An 18,450-nucleotide genomic window follows, 5' to 3' on the forward strand; every position below is an offset into this window, starting at 1 on the left:
TTGAGACCTTCACTTATCCGAGAGGTTTTATCCGCGAAGAAGTTGTTAAATTGGTCGCAGCAGGCCTTAGAAGGTTCAAGGATCTGGTTCGGGGCAGGAGGGAGCTGAGTTAGCTCCCTCACTACCCTGAACAACTCTGCTGGACGCGACTCCGCGGACACGACACGAGCACCATAGAACGAATTCTTAGCTGCTCGTATCGCCTCTCCGTAGTCCTCCAAAAGGCGGTCTAGGAGAGCCTTGTCGGCTAAGCGTAGGTGTTTCCGCCAGCGATGCTCTAGCTGCGCAGAACCCACTTCCTTGCCCGGAGATCTTCCGTATACCAGGGCTTTCGTTTGGAAGCAGGCCTGAGAGGGCACTTGGGAGCGATACTGTGTATAGCCCTGGAAAGACCGGTATCCCAGATACCAGTCAGGGCATCAACAGAATCGCCGTCATCTCCACCCATGTGCCCCTCTAAGGCTTCCTGGAACCTTTTGGGTTCCATCAGCCTTCGAGGGTGGACCATTCTAATAGGTCCACCACCCCCGGGGGGGATCTGGGTAGAAGCCTTGATTTTTGCCTCCACGAGGAAATGATCCGTCCATGACTGGGGGGAAATACTGGTTATTTCTGCCCACGGATTTTCCGCATCCGTACAAAAGACCAAATCCAGTGTATTACCCGCAAAATGCGTCGGACCCGAGACCAACTGGGACAGGCCCATGGCCGCCATGGTATCCATGAATTCCCAAGCCGCACCGGATGGAATATAGTTGGCTGTAAAGGGGATGTTGAAATCACCCAGGACAAGTAGCCTGGGTGTTTCCAGCATCAGCTCCGCAACCAACTGTGTCAGCTCGTTAAGGGAGTCTGTTAGCGCACGGGGTGGCCGATACACCAACAAAATCCCTAGACTGTCCCTAGCCTTCAGGGTCAAGGAAATACACTCGATAAAGGAAGTTTGACGGATGTGGTTCCTGGTGAGAGACAAGGTGTTCTTATGTACCAAGGCAACACCCCCCCCCCGCCCACCTAACCTGGACTGGTCCTTCACTGAAAACCCGGCAGGGAGGGCCTGCGCCCACACAGCATCCCCCTCAGGCCCAAGCTAGGTTTCAGTAATGCAAGCCAGGTCACAATTGCTGTCTACTAGCAAATCATGGATGATGTGGGTCTTGTTGTTAATGAACCTGGCATTGCACAGGAGCAGAGACAGGGTTTGTGGCACGGTTGGAGTGACCCTCAGGTCCTTTTGGTTAGGAGGGGACAGGAAGGAGAGATAGATATTAAGCATCGATCTCGCCTTCCTCTGTAACGCAAGTCCACTCTCCTACCGCCATACCTCCCCCTGTCCCACACCACCTCAATGGGAGCTCCGCTCGTGCAGACATTACCCTCTTCCTCCCCAGCCGAAGCATTCCCCGCGTCCATATCCTCCCCCTCCCCCTACCAAGCAACAAAAGGAACAGAGATCTGGCACAGCAGACATTCTCTGTTCAAAGGCTGGCATGGACACAATCCTCCTGCTCCTTGCGCCGCTGCAAGAATGCGCAGTTGCGGAGCTGCAGAGCCCCAAGCAAGCAGTCCGTGGGCGGCCTCCCCAGGCTGGTGCGCAGCTGCGCACCTCTAACAATCCGAGGAGAACCGCCCGGCGGCAACGCAGCTCCTGGCAAAGTCCGGTGGCAAGGGGAGTACTGCTGCCAGGAAGTTCCTCCTAATGTTCAGGTGGAACATCCATAGGTGTAGCTTGAATCCACTGCATCGTGGCCAGCATGAGCATAAGAACTTTATAGAGACTGTACAACACTGCCACAAAACCCCTATCGTATAGATATGGGGAGCCTAAACAAAGCATAAAATACAGTGTCATACGTAAGGGACATCAACTTGCTCCATATGTTGATCTCAAAGGGCTAATGGTGAGTCAAAGCAGCCTACCAAACAAAAAGAAACAGCCCACTTGCAAGGAGGACTATAACAAAAACCACACATTGCCAAAAACAATGCAAAAGGAGCAATCAGAATGCAAAGGTTTCTTTGTTTTGTTTTGTTTTACTGTAGCAGCAGCTATTGGACATCCCTGAGCAAGTGTACTGTTAGGGCACAGTGACTTGGGAAAGCAGACTCCGCCCCCAAAGCCAAGCCAAGGCAGGAAGCAGGGAGGGAGGGGGGGAAGAAGGAAGGAAGATGGGAGGGAAGGCTGGGGGAGGGACTTTTGTCCCTAATGGCAGTGCGGCTGCATGTGCACCACCATTGGGGACAATATGGGCTTGCCATAAACGGATGTTCAAATCCGCAGATGGCAAACCCATGTATAAGGAGGACCCACTATACTGACATTGAGGGTCAGTATAGAAGATGGCTCAGTTAGAGACTGATCGGTTTGGTTATATCCATCCTATCCCAAGGGAGATGAAATGTATCAAAAAGAATCTCTTGGTAAGGAGTGAATTGGCCATCTGTAAATGCGGAAGGTATCAAGCAACCTGCCTTCAGTATTTAGGGAACAATCAATCATGGTTAATTGGTAAGGAACAAGTAGATGGTCACAATGAGCAATGTTCAGTACTGTATAAGGGATCACAGACAGAGGAATCAGAAGTCAGGCCAACATTCTTCCGTTCAGCATGAAGGAATGGTACCAACGTTGGGCTCTTAATATTTTTCTCCAAGAGGAGTATCAGGATGGTCTGCAGCCAATGTTAATGCTGATCTGGCTACCACCTGATGTTTCTTAGCCAGTGTGGGAGAAGGTGCCCGCCTGAGGGCCAACTGGTCCAACAAGTCTGCAGAGTCAAGACCGAAAAGGATTGAGGTAGGGCAGGGAACAAGTAGCCCAAGATCCATCAAAAGTAGATCATTTCTCAGCTGCTGAGGGACAGGCTGAGCTCATACAGCAAAGCTGTTAACCTTGCCTCAATAATACAATGGGTCTTTGTCAAGCAGGGTAAGCCTCCATTTAAATCTGTTACTTCATCAGAAATTACGACACTCATCTTAAAATACGAATGAAAAACGAATTAAGAAATAACCACCAAAATGCAGACTGATCCTGTCTTTAGGAGATTTTTAATTTTGACAAGAAAATGAAAGAGTTCCTCAGCCATTGCTGCTGCGGCAAACAAAAAGGAACTGAAGGTTTAGGTGGGAAGAGAACCAGGAAAGCAGTTGGAGAGTGGGTAAGGCTACCGCCAAAACGCTTCTAATAGCTCTAGAAAGTTCCGAATATGCTCTGCACAGGAAAACCCATTTGTGTGATTCACAGAGACCACAATGAAGAACAGCATTTTCCTGGATCTGCTGATGGACCTTCATCCACCACTGATACATATACATATCTGGATCTTGGATTTTGGGGTATATCAACATGTTGGTGATACATAAGGTGAATGGAAAAAAACAGTTGCAAAGTGAGATGCCATGTTTCTCAGCTGGACAGCTACGAGGTATGTTGGACTATAAAGGATCAAAAGAATACTTCTGAAGCAACCAAAAATAAAATTTGCCCTTAGGGTCAGCAGTGACAACTTCCATGCCATTATCTGTAAATCTCAGTGTACCCCCAGGCTAGCAGTTCAAGTAATGAGCTACCAACAGTAAATCTATTAAATAAAGAATTTCAATTAGTGTTAATAGCAATTAATTAAATTCCTAGCTTCTAATGTTTATCATTATTAAATTAATGTTTAAACCTAATTTTGTAGTAGTAGTTGTTGATACTATTAACTTTACATCTCGCATTTGCCCCATGAATGGGACCCAAAAAGGATTACACAATAAAAACATACAAAAAAATCAACATTAAAACTGAATGAAACTATTATCCATATTAAAAACATATATTCTAAAAGATTTCATAAGTTAAATAATGCAATTTAAAACAATACAGCACTTATATCAAAAGGGTTTTTTCAAACTCTGGCATTAGATATGCAGCTGGAAAATTACTACAAATATCCCAAGGCGGTACAATGAAGTTAGAGAAATTATTAATAACATATTCCACATTATGGATACTGGGTACAAAGGCAGGATACAGGCCGCCCAAAAAGGGCGGTCTATCCGTGCCTTGTTTTGCTGAGCGAGGGAGCCACAACGGACAAACCGTGTGGCTCCCTCACGCAGCAAAAAGAACCCTTAAAAAGCGGGTTCTTCTTGTGGCGTGTTTGTGACACCGCAGTGCGGCAATGGCACAATGACGCCGGGACATGTGGACACTAAGCTTCCATCGCATCAAAATGTCGGCACCCATGTGTACAGGGCACCACCATTTTGACACCCCCGTCACGTGCTAGGGGTGAGGCCAGTATGGGTGGTGCGCCCTCGGCCAACCCCTAGCACATGACGGGGCCCCCACAAAGGCCCTTCTGAAGAGGGCCTAAGTTACTTGGTCACAGCCATCGGAGGGGAAGGAGGGAGGGGAGGGGTGAAAAGTATGTAATCTAATAATGATAATATTTTGTAAAGTTTTATTATACATGTTGTATTATGGACCATAAAACATATGTAAATAAATTATTTTAAAAAATTACAAATATCCCAAGCCCAAAGTTCTGCTTTTGAGAATCATTGTATTTTTTAGCTATGGGCCAATAATAAGGGTATGTAACATTTCCAGATGCTTAACATTACATTCTGAAATCTATGTTGACTAGGAATTTAAGTTTTTTTCACTGCTGGGCATAACTTTTTAAATTCTGTTAATTTAAGGTAATTTAATGCAATCTCACTAAATTAAAACGAAATAAGGTAAACGTGATCTTGTTTAAATCACTTTATACCAAGAGTAAACTTTTTAATTTAAAACCTTACTCACCATTGTCTCAAGATTCACTACATCTTCACTCTGATAGCCAGATATCTCATCAACCATCTCATCTGCAGAGTCATCTGTTTTTTCTTCTTTTTCTGTGTCGTCCATGGTAATATCAATAATGGGTGGAGAATCCTTTCTGTGATGGCTGGTTTTCAGAGTATTCTGCTGTATGCATTTAGCAAATTTCTCAACATGCTTATCGGCACCTATGCTAGTACTGTATTCCAAAGCAACCAACTGCCTAAATGTTTGGCTTTCTTCTTGAGTATCAGCAGCTTCCTTTATATGCCTATTAGTCTTATCATTCTCTTGCAAATCAGGATTTATTTTAGGTAAAAATTCCTGACCATTGTCCAAATTTTTGTTTGATGATTCATTATCTTGGACTTCGACACTAGTGGTCTTCTCTCTCAGTTCTTCTGTTTTCCTCTCAGCTACCACAAAGTTATCTTTTTCGTTCATGTTGCTTCCCAGTGGTACTGGATCTTGTGTTTCCCATAAAAGAGGTTTCAACTTGTTTGCTACTTTCTTTGTAGAATCAATGTTTACCTTGTGTTTGTTCCATGATTCCTGAGGCCATTCAGCAATTATTCTCTTTTCCATATCTAACTGCGTCTGCTCAGCTCCTTCTATACCAGCATCTGGGTTTTGTGCTTGATTACAGTCTGTTTGCTCTTCATACGAACTTTTTAACTGTTCAACTTTTTCCTCTTCTAACGTGTCATGTGCAAGGGCTGCAGTCTCACTGCAGCTCTCAGGTACAGTGTCACAACTATATAAAACTTTGCCTTCAGTGTCCTCAGGATTTTTAACATGCTTCCTTTTAACCATCACTTCTTCTTCACTTTTTTTGTCCTCACTGATATAGGTAGGGTCTGATGATATATCAGCACCCCTTACTAACTGTAGTGTGATTTTTGCATCTTTGTTAGCTCTCTCTAATGTACCACCATTCTGGTCACACGTAAGCTCTTCAGCATGCAACTCTGGTTGATTGGCTGGCAGTTTATTTTCTTTTGGCTCCACAGTTCCCACAACTTGTGAATTTGTTATGTTTTCTTCTAGTTTAATGGCACTGAACTCATTATTCTTACTCTCAAGGGAAGCAACTTGTTTCACAGCAGGGCTTGGAATATTCTTCTTCCCTGGAAATTGAAGCAAAGCAAAGCTGCCAGACCGAAGAGAGTTTAGATTATCTGTAGTGTTTGGTTGCCCACTACTGCTACATTTTATTTTAAAATCTGAACTCATATGATTCGTGTTACTTTTTATTCCTGAAGGACAAATTCTCAGAGTCAATGTTCCAGTTTGGGATACAGGAACAAAAGCTGGTGAAATGACAGGTGCTGCTTGGGTAGCTGAAACAGGACATATGGGCATAGATGTAATGGACTTCAAAGTACAGTTTGTAATAGATGTGGACAAAGTAGAAGGGATTTCAGTGGAATGGAGAACAGGTGTGGCAGAAGATGGCATAGCCAAAACCAAAGGGACATCAGTTACAGGAGGCACAGATAGACCGGAAGAATCCTGAGTTGCAGCAGACCTAGACAGAGTAGTTGGGCCCTGAGAGGCAGGGGACACAGGCATAACTGAAGACTCCACAGTGGGTTCAGGCAAAACAGAATGGGCTTCAGTGGTGGGCAGCAAGAGAGGAGCATCAGTGGTACTAGGCACAGACAAAACTGAAGGGCCCTCAGTTGTAGGTTGCTTGGGCAGAATAGAAGGGGCCTCAGTAACAGAAGATGCAGATACAGTGGGAGGTGGTATGGGCAATACTAATGGTACATCACTGATTGAGGGCACAGTGACAACTGAAAGACCTTTAGAGGTAGGGGGCACAGATGTAGGCAAAGGGGATATAGGCAATAAAGACATATCAGAAGTACAGGGTATGGATAAGAGTGAAGCTGCTTCAATGTTAGGAGGTGTTGAAACAACAGCAAGGGGCAGAGACATTGAAGGAACTTCAATGGTAGGTGTACTGGGTAATAGCGAAGTAGGTATGGTGGTTGAGGTCTCAGGCAAAACAGAAGTGGTCTCTGTGGTTGTGTATTCAGAAAAAGTAGGAGTTACAGACAAAACTGATGTAGCTGTGGTAGTCTGAATCACAGATGAAACAGGAGAGGACTGGCAGACAGAAGTTTCAGGAGTCTTAGAGGGTGTAGGCAACCTGATTCCCACAACAGAGCCTGTAAAGAAGTAAGAAACATTATTACCATTTCTGGCCATATAACTCCAAGTTTTCCTCAAATAAGCAACTTTATACTATACATACTTTATCAACTTTAGGGTGGGGAGGGAAACCAATAAAGGTTTAGGAGAAATAAAAAGAAATAATCTAACAGAAAAAGATATGAAGTGCATTTTTAGTTTTATTTTTCAAAAATGGATGTTGTTCCTCTGGAAGGAAATCAGTACAAAAGCAAGGAAATAAATAAGGCATCACGGGAAATGGGAAACAGATTTTCTTAGAGAAGTAGGAGTTTATCAAACAGGAGAAATTTCTCTTAAATTCGAATGCAAAGAAAGTGTGGCCAAAACACATTCACTTGCAGTCGCTAGTTTCGCGCACCCTAATTCTTTTGCATTTACTCAATTCAACACTAGAAGTTGACTTCTGGAACTTCTCCAGTTCATTTAAGTTGTGGTGTACTGTTACAACTACCAACAGAGACAATATTAATCACTTAGTCCAATTTAAGTAGAAAGGGCTTCAGTAGGTTTTAACAGGATGTGGGTATGTTATTCATGCCTTTTCTTTATATACATGCGCAAGACAAGTTTTTCCATTACAATATTACTTATCTTTACTTAGATCCCTTTGCAATCTGGTTTTGGCTCACAATTTGCCTTGCTATCCTAAAGCGTGCCAGGGAGAAATGGAATTAAAACTCATTCTCCTGGCTCTCTCACTGGTTGTGATACCACTGACCACAGTATCCTTCTTGGAAGTATCTTTGAGATTGAGATGGAGGTCATCTTTATTCAGTTGCTCCATTCCTACTATAGGCAAAGGCAGGGATGCTGGAAGATTACTGCTCTGGCCACAGTATCTAGGGCATATGGTTAAGCCTGATTTCTACCTATTCTCTGAAGATCTATATGAAGCTGCTTAGTGAGGTTATCTAAAGAAATGAATGAAGTGTCACCAGAAAGCTGACATCAAGCAGCTTCAATTCTCTTTCATAAAGGTCAGTTGAAAAAAATGACTTTAAATTTAGGAGTACAGTGCACATGTGCCACAAGCGGATGCATTTTATGCAGCTTCCAGCTTATGCAGAAGCCACGTGGGGAGAACAATGGCGCATGTGCACTGCACTGCCACACGCACGCGCCTCATTATTTCCTATGGGGCTCGAGCATAGGGGAATTTTCCCTTATGTGGGAGGATCCGGAACAGATCCCCCACATAAGGAGGGCCCACAGTACTAATAGACTGGAGGATAATTGATATGCTGAAACTAGGTTTAAATGAAATGGAGCTGCTGTGGTTGGTCCGCCTCAAGATGGTGGAATGGACAGGTTGTATGCCTGTAATTGTAGTTCTTCAGTGGTCATCTGTGAACTCACACAAATGGGTTATCTTGAACCTGACTCTTTCAGAGCATTCTAAAGCATTCTGAAGAGATTTGCCGGTAGCCCTGCCCACTTCCAGCAGTCCTATGAAGGGGGTTTCCACCAAAACCTACAATTTCCATAGGACACTAATGCAGTCGCCCTTGTGAACCAGGAAGACATGACGAGGGGGAGGGGGAAGGGCAGGGTTGTGTAAGTTCACAGATGACCATTTGAAGACCTACAGTTACAGACGTGCCCTCCTCCTTCACGGTCTCTGTGATTCACTGGGAGACTAGGAAGCTGTTGGTATAATATTCCTTTAAACAACATAAAAATATTTTGATTGACTGACTGATGACTCACAGCCAACATTCTGTATTAGTGAACCAAGAGTCTGGTCACATATCAGATGACAGTTGGAATGTTTAGTTGGTTGTGAGCTATATAGTTAGACCAGCAGGTTATTGCTGTGAGCTACTGTGTTTCAGTTTGTATCGGTGAAGAAGATTTTGAAGTTGACTGAAAGTCAGAGGAGAGAGAGAGAGAGAGAGTGTATAGGCTCACACAGTGTGTGTGTGCGCGCGCACACACACACACACCCACCCAACTTTTTCCAGGCAAGCATTCTCTGAAGATGCCAGCCACAGATGTTGACGAAACGTCAGGAAGAAACTCTTCTACAACATGGCCACATGGCCCAAAAAACCCACAAAAAACAATACAATAAAATACATCTTTTCCAAACATGGTATTGACAAGAGACCTTGAGTCCACTCTATAATATGACATGATAGTCACAGTTTGGGATCAAGTAGATGCATGGTAAGTGTCCTCAATCAAAACACCACCCAGGAAAACACTGGAGGAATGTTTATTATGTGTTAAATAAATAGGCTACTATGTTGTTTCTATGGAAAAATCGTGTGTTCCATTCTTTTTAATTTGGGGGTGACATTTTTTAAAGACAGCTAAGAATAGGTTTTTAATTGTTTTTAGACAAAAGTTCATTGAAAAAGGATACAGGAGTATGAGACTGTGAAACTTTCATACCCCTAATGACCAGGTTCACATCCCTCAAGTCCAGAATTGGCCTCAGACCGCCATTCATTCTGTTGACAATAAAGTACTGGAAGAAACCCTCCTAGTGAAACTCAGAGTGAGGTACAGGATAGATTGCTCCCTTTCACAAAGGTTCTTGGAACAGAACAGTGGAAAACGTTGTAGATCGGAACATCCCCATTGGAGGATAAGACAAAGATGTTTCTCTTGAACTGAGATTAGAACCAGAGAAGTGGAGACTGTAATCCTAACAACAGAAGACTCCTGAATTTCTCTCTCCACCATACTGTCATCTGATCTTCTGCCCTGGATGGAGATGGTATCCGCCACAACAGTACACAGCAAGAGAGACCCCCATGGCTTCACTAAAAACTATCTCTGAAATAACTCCTTGGAGGGAGTACATGTCTCAGTTACAGCCATATCTTCAATCAATTGTGAAGAAGAGGATTGAGACAAGGAGTACTCCTTTGATCTCTTCTTGTTGTTTGTGCTTTAGGCCAGTCTGCATTTCAATCTGGAGAGACCTGCTGGAGGGTCAATGAACAATGAGACGATTTATTTCTGGTACCATCTCTGGTCTTCTTGGCAGGTATACAGGTCTCCGCAAAGTACCTGTGGCCTTTAGTTTTTTGTTGGTTTTTCGGGCTATGTGGCCATGTTCTATAAGAGTTTATTCCTGATGTTTCACCAGCATCTGTGGCTGGCATCTTCAGAGAATGCTAATCTGGAAGAGAGTGGGTATATACACACACACACACACACACACACACACACACACACTGTGTGACCCTGGGTGAGGAGGACTGATTCCCATGTGGCCTTTCATTTAGAGGAACCAACATCCATTAGGATGAAGGCTGCCTTTTCTATACTTGATGTCAACTTCTTCGAAGCTGAGGATCAATGTCAGAGTGCCCACTTCATCTCTTAAAATCAATGATTGCTGATAGTGCCCAAGCTCTTGTGGTTTCAAGGCCTGCTTGTACAGAAGAGCTTTAAGGCAATGTTCTCTGTTGCATCTGGCCTGTGGTGTGAACATTAAGTCAACAATATGGGACTTGCCCAAACACTGACGGCAGCTCAAATGCCTATCTCAACCTGGGATCTTAATACAGCATTCAACACACTTCTTAAAAGAAGCCAGCAATACTGAGAAACCTCGAGGGCTAGCATGTGTAGAAAGCCAACACCGACAATTGATCTTCAGAAGATGTCTTCCAATTCAAGTACATGACGACTGTTCCTGAAGAAGCAGTTGCAGTGGTGGTTAAAAAGGAATTGGTGGTTTTCAGCTAGAAGCCCTTAACATAAGGCTGCTGGAGATGGACAGGGCTACAATCAAAACTCTTCAGAACACTTTAGAATGCTTCAAAAGAGGCACTGCACAGGTGCAGGATAACCCATTTGTGTGAGTCACAGAGACCATGAAGAACAATGTATTCTGAATACTACCTCTGAAGGATCCATATTCCTAGATCCTAAATTGTCAGTACAAATAAATTGGCATTTGAGGTAAAGACTGTCTTTCACCAGCAAAACTCTGTGTAATTAATCTTCAGAATTAGTTTTCTCTACTATCTTTTATATGGGTAACACAATTTCCAGTAAACTTTCAGATAATTCAGAATGTTGCTGCCATTCTCTAAAATCCTAATCATCTGCAGAACTAACACCTGCAGGACTCTCAACATAGAAAAATCATCACTGGAAATTATCTTCTAAGTACTACACCAACTCTGCCATAAGCCTGTACACATACCAAAATCATCACCAGACATTATATCCTGTTATGAAGTGAGGTGTGTGACAACTCAGCTGGACTTTCTTGTTGGCGGCATCCTAACTGTTTTCCGGAAGGAGGCCTTCCTAGTAAAACTTTGATATTTTTGAAGGCTACATTTCTTAAAATATTTCAGCCAAATCTCAAAAAATGTATGCTTTACCTGAATTTCGGAGAATTACAGGTGGTAAACTAGGCTGGGATCCTGTAGTTTGGAGCTGATGCAGGGGAACAAGCTGGATAATCTGGCCATTGGGATGTCGGTAGAGATTCACACCCCCAGGATTCCTTATAGGTTGCAAAATCATTCTCTTCCCTTGAGCAAGTTGCATGTTTTGAGGTCGCAAAGTAGGTGAACCTGAATTTACTGGAATCAAAAGCAGCCGTGGTCCCATACGTTTCTCTGCTCCAGGAGGAAAACTTGGAGGGCTTATGGTGCCTATAATATTATGGAAGAACACATTTCCTTAATTCTTATGTAGCAGCAAGAATGACACACCATTTTATACATCCTCCCTCCATACCAACTGTGATTGCTCTTGCCTTTGAGGATGAGAACAAAAGCTGGGAACAGAACCATCATGTTATGATTCCAGTATGATGAAAATCCCTTCCTCCATACCAAATGCTATTGTTCTGGTCTCCAAGGAAGACATTTCCTAGACTTAATCCTCTCCCCTAATGCCACACTTTTCTTTGTGTTTGGCATCTTTTTAGATTGTAAACCTTAGAACAGGGAATGGTCAAATTAACAATTTGTTAACTGTTCTGAGAGACTTTTTGACTGAAGGGTGGGGTACAAATGTTCAAAATAAATAATAAATAAAATAAATGATATAAGAATAATAAACTGAGAATAAAATGCTTGCTCTCAGCATAATTTAAGAAACTGATTCACTTCCTCCAGTAGTTTCTTATATGCCCTCAGAATTTGTAACATATGGTTTCAGGACTCTGAGGAGCAAATCTGGGGCGCTCAGCATGCAGAGGAAAGTCCAGTTGCACAAGCAGAAGTTGTCTTTGCTGGGAAAAGAACTGGGACAATGGTCCTCATTTTAGGGGGCCACATTAACTCTGATAATTAACACTGATAGATAGGCATTGCACAGTGCTGTCAATTCCCCCCTGAATTCCATTAACTTGAACACCATAAATCATGTCAGTAAATCACAAAACAAACCCCTCAATGGTGTGCTAATGTTCTTTTGTCATTAACTACATTAATGTCGCCTTAGAAACATGGATATATATACACACACACACACACACACACACACTGTGTGAGCCTGGGAATGCAGGAGTGGTTTGCATGTGTATTGTTCTGTTGCTGATGGCAGGCCTCAGGCTGGGAGGCTAATGCAAAAGAGGATTAGTGTCTGCTAATTGGTCATCATTATCTGCTGGGAAAGCCCCTGACTCTGAGTGGTTTCCCATTTGCATTTGCTCAGTCCTCATTTCAGCCCTGAAGAATAGGAAACCACTCAGTCAAGGTCTTTCCCAGCAGATAATGATCACCAATTAGCAGACACTAATTCTCTTTTGCATTAGCCTCCCAGCCTGAGGCCTGCCATCACAAAACAGAACAATACACATGCAAATCACTCCTGCATTCCCAGGCTCACACAGTATATATATATACCCAACTTTTTCCAGGCAAGCATTCTCTGAAGATGCCAGCCACAGATGCTGGCGAAACATCAGGAAGAAACTCTTCTAGAACATGGCCACATAGCCCAAGAAACCCACAAAAAACAAATGAACTTCCACTACATACTCCTAGGCCTGGTTTTCCTCTTCAGCCCAATGGCCAACACCCACCCTTCCCCGATGATAGTGGAAGTGTGGCTTTACTCCCACCCTGTCCTTATTCAGACTGGAAATGCAGCAGGACCAAAAGGCCACTGTTTCCATTCTTGACAGCAATGGCTTAACTCCGCTGTCTCATGAGACAGACAAAATCCCATCTGATCCCTTATCATTGTAATGGTCCATCCTCATTACTGTCACCTACCCCCTGTTCTGTCCTGAGCTTGAGATCAAGGGTGGGCCAACTCTGGGAAGGGTAATATCAGCCAGCTAAAACAGCAGGTGCTGCTTTCCTGAGAACTAATAGGGTGAAATAACTTTGTTTGGTGAATATTCCTCATAATTAGAGCATCTGATGTCAGAGACAACTAGAGGCTCCCATGTGAGTGGGTGGCGACTCTGCTCCAGATTTTAGTTCACACACTACTGGAGCTATCTATGGTGCTAAACTCTAAACCAAAATACATTTCAGCACTTCTGATAGCTTCTTAAAAGCTATCCCAACATCAATCCCTGTCAACAATCGCCTTTGCATCTAGCTGATTCAAAGATCTGCATGCAAAATGTTTTTTCATCTTGGTGCTGTTACAAAAGGCTGCTCTCCAGAGCCTGCCAATGCTTTTCTTTGAAAAGCTGGCTGTGGGCATTTGAAACATTTGAATAGCCACTAAAGCTCTCGTATGGCAGTAAGGAAGAGGTATATACTTTTTGCTCCCCTTAACAGTCTGCTGCAGCCCTCTCATTCTGCCTAGTGGGGTGGCTGGCCCAATTTAGTTTCTTCTCCCCAACAGACCTATTTGTTATTTCAAAAAGCCAAAAAAGTTCTAACTGCATGAGAAACATCACATATCTTTTGGTCCAAAACATCAGATATCCTAGGAATTCTTCCGAATTGTTTGTTTATACCTGTTAAGCATTTTGTACATCACAGTAGGCTGGCTAAGCTAGCAGTGCATGGGAAAGATATAACCAGGTGTTTCTTGCAAATATTGGCAAGCAGTTGACATCATACCTGGCTTTTCACTAGATAATGGACTTTTGTGAATTCCCAATGGTCCAGAACCAACAGACCCAATCAGTGAAGTCGGCGTTGTTACTGTGGCTATGGATGCAGTTGTGGGTGAAACTGTAGATAAAGATGCTGTTAACACTGGAGCTGATGTGGTTATTGCAGACTTGGTAAAAGCAATAGTTGCAACTGGTGTAACTATTCCAGTTGATTTTGATATTTTAACAGTAACTGCAGACGTTGCAACTGACACAATACTATTTTCTGGTGCCTCAGTAGCATTTGCCATAGCAATAGCAGGAGTACTGAAAGCTTTCTTACACTGCGAAGGGCTAGGAGTAGTTACAGGAAGTGATGCCACAGTAATAGTGGTGGTAGCAGCAGCAGGAACTGTAGCTGTTCCAGAAGAAAGTGTAGATCTGATATTAAATTTTTGTGGTCCTGTCAGAGGTTGGGGTGTTCTAATTCCAGGAATCTTCTGTTGCAGAGCTCCAACTGCACTTACAACCAACTGAGAGGTAACACCATCCAGTAATGGGCGGATAGCTAAAAAGGAGGAATTTCAAAGTAAGGAATTTTAATAGAGTTCTCCTTTATGTTTCACAAAAGTTAACACGATAAGAGTGGAACATATACATCCCATTCTATCACAAGATTGCAAGGAAGCTTTACATAAAATCAATTTCAAAAAACTAAGAATAATTTGAAGATTTAAAACATAAAGAAACTATTGAAGAGTCTAAAAGCATGTTCAATAATTAAAAAAAGAAACAGTATTATGGGGGAAGGCTGCTCTCAGCATGGTAAGGATTGACTTAAAGCCATGGAGCCTATAGCATCCATTGTCCAAGCCATCCTCCAAGTTGGTAGACCCTTAAAATCCTGCTGCTCATGTCAGGTAAAAAACCCCACAACACTTCCTTATGCAAATAAAGGAGTATAGTAGTTTGAAAGTTAGTTATTTCAATAGAATCAAAGAATCACAGAACCAAAGATTTGGAAGAGACCGCAAGAGCCATCCAGTCCAACCCCCTGCCATGCAGGAAATCTAAATCAAAGCATCCCCGACAGATGTCCATCCAGCCTCTGCTTAAAGACCTCTAAGGAGGGAGACTCCACTACACTCTGAGGTAGTTTGTTCCACTGTCAAACAGCCCTTACTGTCAGGAAGTTCTTCCTAATGTTGAGGTGGAATCTCCTTTCCTGTAGCTTGCATCCTTGGTCCGGGTCCTAGTCTCTGGAGCAGCAGAAAACAAGCTTACTCCCTCTTCAATATGACATCCCTTCAAGTATTTAAACAGGGCTATCATATCAACCCTTACCCTTTTCTTTTCCAAGCTAAACATCCCCAGCTCTCTAAGATGTTCCTCATAGGACATGGTTTCCAGACTCTTCACCATTTTAGTTGCCCTCCTTTGGACACGCTCCAATTTCTCAATGTCCTTTTTGAATTGTGGTGCCCAGTACTGGACACAGTATTCCAGGTGGGGCCTGATCAGAGCAGAAGAGTGGAACTATGACTTCCCTTGATCTACACACTATACTTTTATTGATGCAGCCTAAAATTGCATTGGCCTTGTTAGCTGCTGCATCGTACTGTTGACTTATGTTCAATTTATGGTCTACTAGGACTCCCAGATCCCTTTCACATGTAGTCTCGTTCAGCCAGGTGTCACCCATTCTATATCTTTCTGTTCATTTCATTTTTCCGCCCTAAGTGCAGTATCTTACATTTCTCCGTGTTGAAATTCATTTTGTTGGCTTTGGCCCAGTTTTCTAATCTATTCAGGTCATTTTGAATTTTGATCCTGTCCTCTGGGGTATTAACTACTCCTTCTAATTTGGTGTCATCTGCAAATTTGATAAGTATGCCCCCAATTCTGTCATCCAAGTCGTTGATAAAGATGTTGAATAGCACTGGCCCCAGGACAGAGTGCTGTGGGACCCCACTGGTCACTTCTCTCCAGGATGAAAAGGAGCCATTGTTGAGCACCCTTTGGGTTCGGCCAGTCAACTAATTACAAATCCATGTAACAATTAGGTTGTCTAGCCCACATTTCACTTGTTTGTTTGCAAGAATATCATGGGGAACCCTGTCAAAAACCTTACTGAAATCAGGATATACTATATCCACAGCATTCCCTTCATCTAACAAGCTGGTAATTTTATCAAAAAAAGAGATCAGGTTTGTCTGGCATGACTTCTTTCTCTGAAATCCGTGTTGACTTTTTGTGATTATGGCATTGCTTTCTAGATGTTCACAGACTCCCTGTTTAATTATCTGCTCGAGAAACTTTCCTGGTTTAGATGTCAGACTAACTGGACGATAATTGTTGGGATCCTCTTTTTTTCCCCTTTTTGAAACTGGGGACAATGTTTGCCCTCCCCCAGTCTGCTGGGACTTCTCCTGTTCTCCAGGAGTTCTCAAAGATTATTGCCAATGGCTCCAATATTACATTTGCCAGTTCTTTTAATACCCTTGGATGTAGTTCGTCTGGTCCTGGAGATTTATATTCGTTTAGATTAACAAGGTATTCCTCTACTATCTCTTTACTTATTCTGTGCTGAAATTCTCCTATTCTGTCCTTTGCCCCATTATCCTCAGGTTGAGCACCCTTTGTCTTTTCTGAGAAGACTGAGGTAAAGAAGGTGTTGAGCAATTCTGCCTTTTCTCTGTCCCCTGTTAGCATTTTGCCATTTTCTCCACACAGTGGCCCTACCATTTCCTTCTTCCTTTTCCTGCAGACATATCCCAAAAAGCCTTTTTTGTTTTTCTTAACCTCTCTAGCAAGACTGAGATCATTCTGTGCTTACTTTACCCCTACACGTGCTAGCTATTTGTTTGAATTCCTATTTGGTGATTTCCCTGTTTTTCCATTTCTTATATACAGTATGTTCCTTTTAAAACTTAGCTCAGTTGAAAGTTCCTTAGTAATCCATACTGGTTTCATCTCTCATTTTTCTTCCTCATTGGAACTGTTTGAAATTGTGCCTTCAGTATCTCCCCCTTGAGAAACTTCCATCCTTCTTGAATTCCCTACTCTTTTAGTATTCCTGACCATGGGATCATGCCCAGTATTTCTCTAAGTTTACTATAATCAGCTGTCCTAAAGTCTAGAATGCGTGTCTGACTATGCCTGGCTTCTTCTTTCCATTGTATAACATATTCCAGGAGAACATGATCACTTCCACCTAAGGATCCCACCACCTGCACTCCATTAACTAGATCATCCCTGTTGGTTAGGATCAGATCCAAAATAGCTGATCCCCTTGTTGCCTCTTCCACCTTTTGGACAATGAAATTGTGTCCAAGGCAAGTGAGGAATTTGCTGGACCTCGGGGATTTGGCTGAGTTTGACTTTCAGCTAGTATCAGGATAGTTGAAGTCACCCATTACTACATCTCTCCTCTCTGAACGTGTGGTCATCTGTTCTAGAAAGGCATCATCCAATTCCTCCATCTGACTTGGGGATCTGCAGTAGACTCCCACAATAACTTCCCTGTTGTTTCCCTCCCCTTTAATTTTTATCTATTTTCTCAGATAATCAGAAGATTAATGATCACTGAGATTCTGTATATTAGGTGTCTTCAATCACCCAGAGTAGGAGTTTCAAAATGCCATCCTTAAAACTGTATGAAAACATCTCATAACAGAAAGCAGAACTATAAAATATAGTTTTATTTTTTTAAAAAAACATTCCATGTTTTCTCTCATTTCAGAGCTACTCAGAACTAAGTGACTCCAACCTGTAATCAGAATTAAAACATCAATAAAATAAAATACAAAATACATGGATACAATAATTACAAACTGCATATGAGAGAACAAAAAGAACACAAATCAATCAATAACTTTAAAGAGCAGTGTAGTTTAAAAGTTTAAATAACAACACCCATAGAACACAAGTAAAGATGGTGAACTAAGCTGCTAGGGTTAGAAGATTCCATTCATGGAGTGCTGCCAGAGAAAATATTGACCTGCATAATGCCGTCATTAATCATACGAAAAATGGTTCTAGCATCTGCATGAAAGCTGAGCTACTAAAGGAGTAGGCTTACCCGTGTAGCAAAAGCCTGTGAGAAAGTGAAGACAGCTCCCAAGCAAAGGCACTGTTTGGAAGATTTCAACCCAGCACTTCAGCCACAAAACTAACATCAGGGGTGGAAGCCCAGCCTGTGACCTTATCTGGCCCATGTGAAGGGCTGGGGGAATCTGTACTCCTGTTAAGTTCTCCACCCTAGCTTTCCATTACATTTAAATTCAAGATATAAACAAACATATACAAACCACTTTCTACTTCATGTATACTACGCCCTTGTGCCCCCCTCTTCTAGAGTAAGACTCATTTCTTTTGCTAATCTGCCGAAATTTCAGTGTACAGTGCTCCCTCGGGTTACGAAATTAATTCGTTCCGCCGCCGCTTTCGTAACCCG

The 18,450-nt window shown here is 42.7% G+C and overlaps 1 protein-coding gene across 5 annotated transcripts in view; it reads right to left on the bottom strand.

Annotated features, from left to right (window-relative positions):
* Positions 1–3,893: 3,893 nt before the first annotated feature.
* MGA (MAX dimerization protein MGA) overlaps positions 3,894–18,450 on the bottom strand; it is a 72,092-nt gene continuing 57,535 nt past the window's right edge. For 4 of the 5 annotated variants that reach the window (XM_042466654.1, XM_042466635.1, XM_042466648.1 and 1 more), the window contains exons 16-18: positions 14,020–14,562; positions 11,365–11,640; positions 3,894–6,990 (exon numbers count right to left, since the gene is read on the bottom strand). In XM_042466654.1, coding sequence (XP_042322588.1) covers positions 4,778–6,990; positions 11,365–11,640; positions 14,020–14,562 — 3,032 coding nt within the window. In that variant the 3' untranslated portion in view covers positions 3,894–4,777. The remainder of the gene's footprint in view (positions 6,991–11,364; positions 11,641–14,019; positions 14,563–18,450) is intronic. The other variant, XM_042466661.1, reaches the window with a different exon arrangement.

Source organism: Sceloporus undulatus, chromosome 1, assembly GCF_019175285.1.
Source record: "Sceloporus undulatus isolate JIND9_A2432 ecotype Alabama chromosome 1, SceUnd_v1.1, whole genome shotgun sequence".
NCBI lineage: Eukaryota > Metazoa > Chordata > Lepidosauria > Squamata > Phrynosomatidae > Sceloporus > Sceloporus undulatus.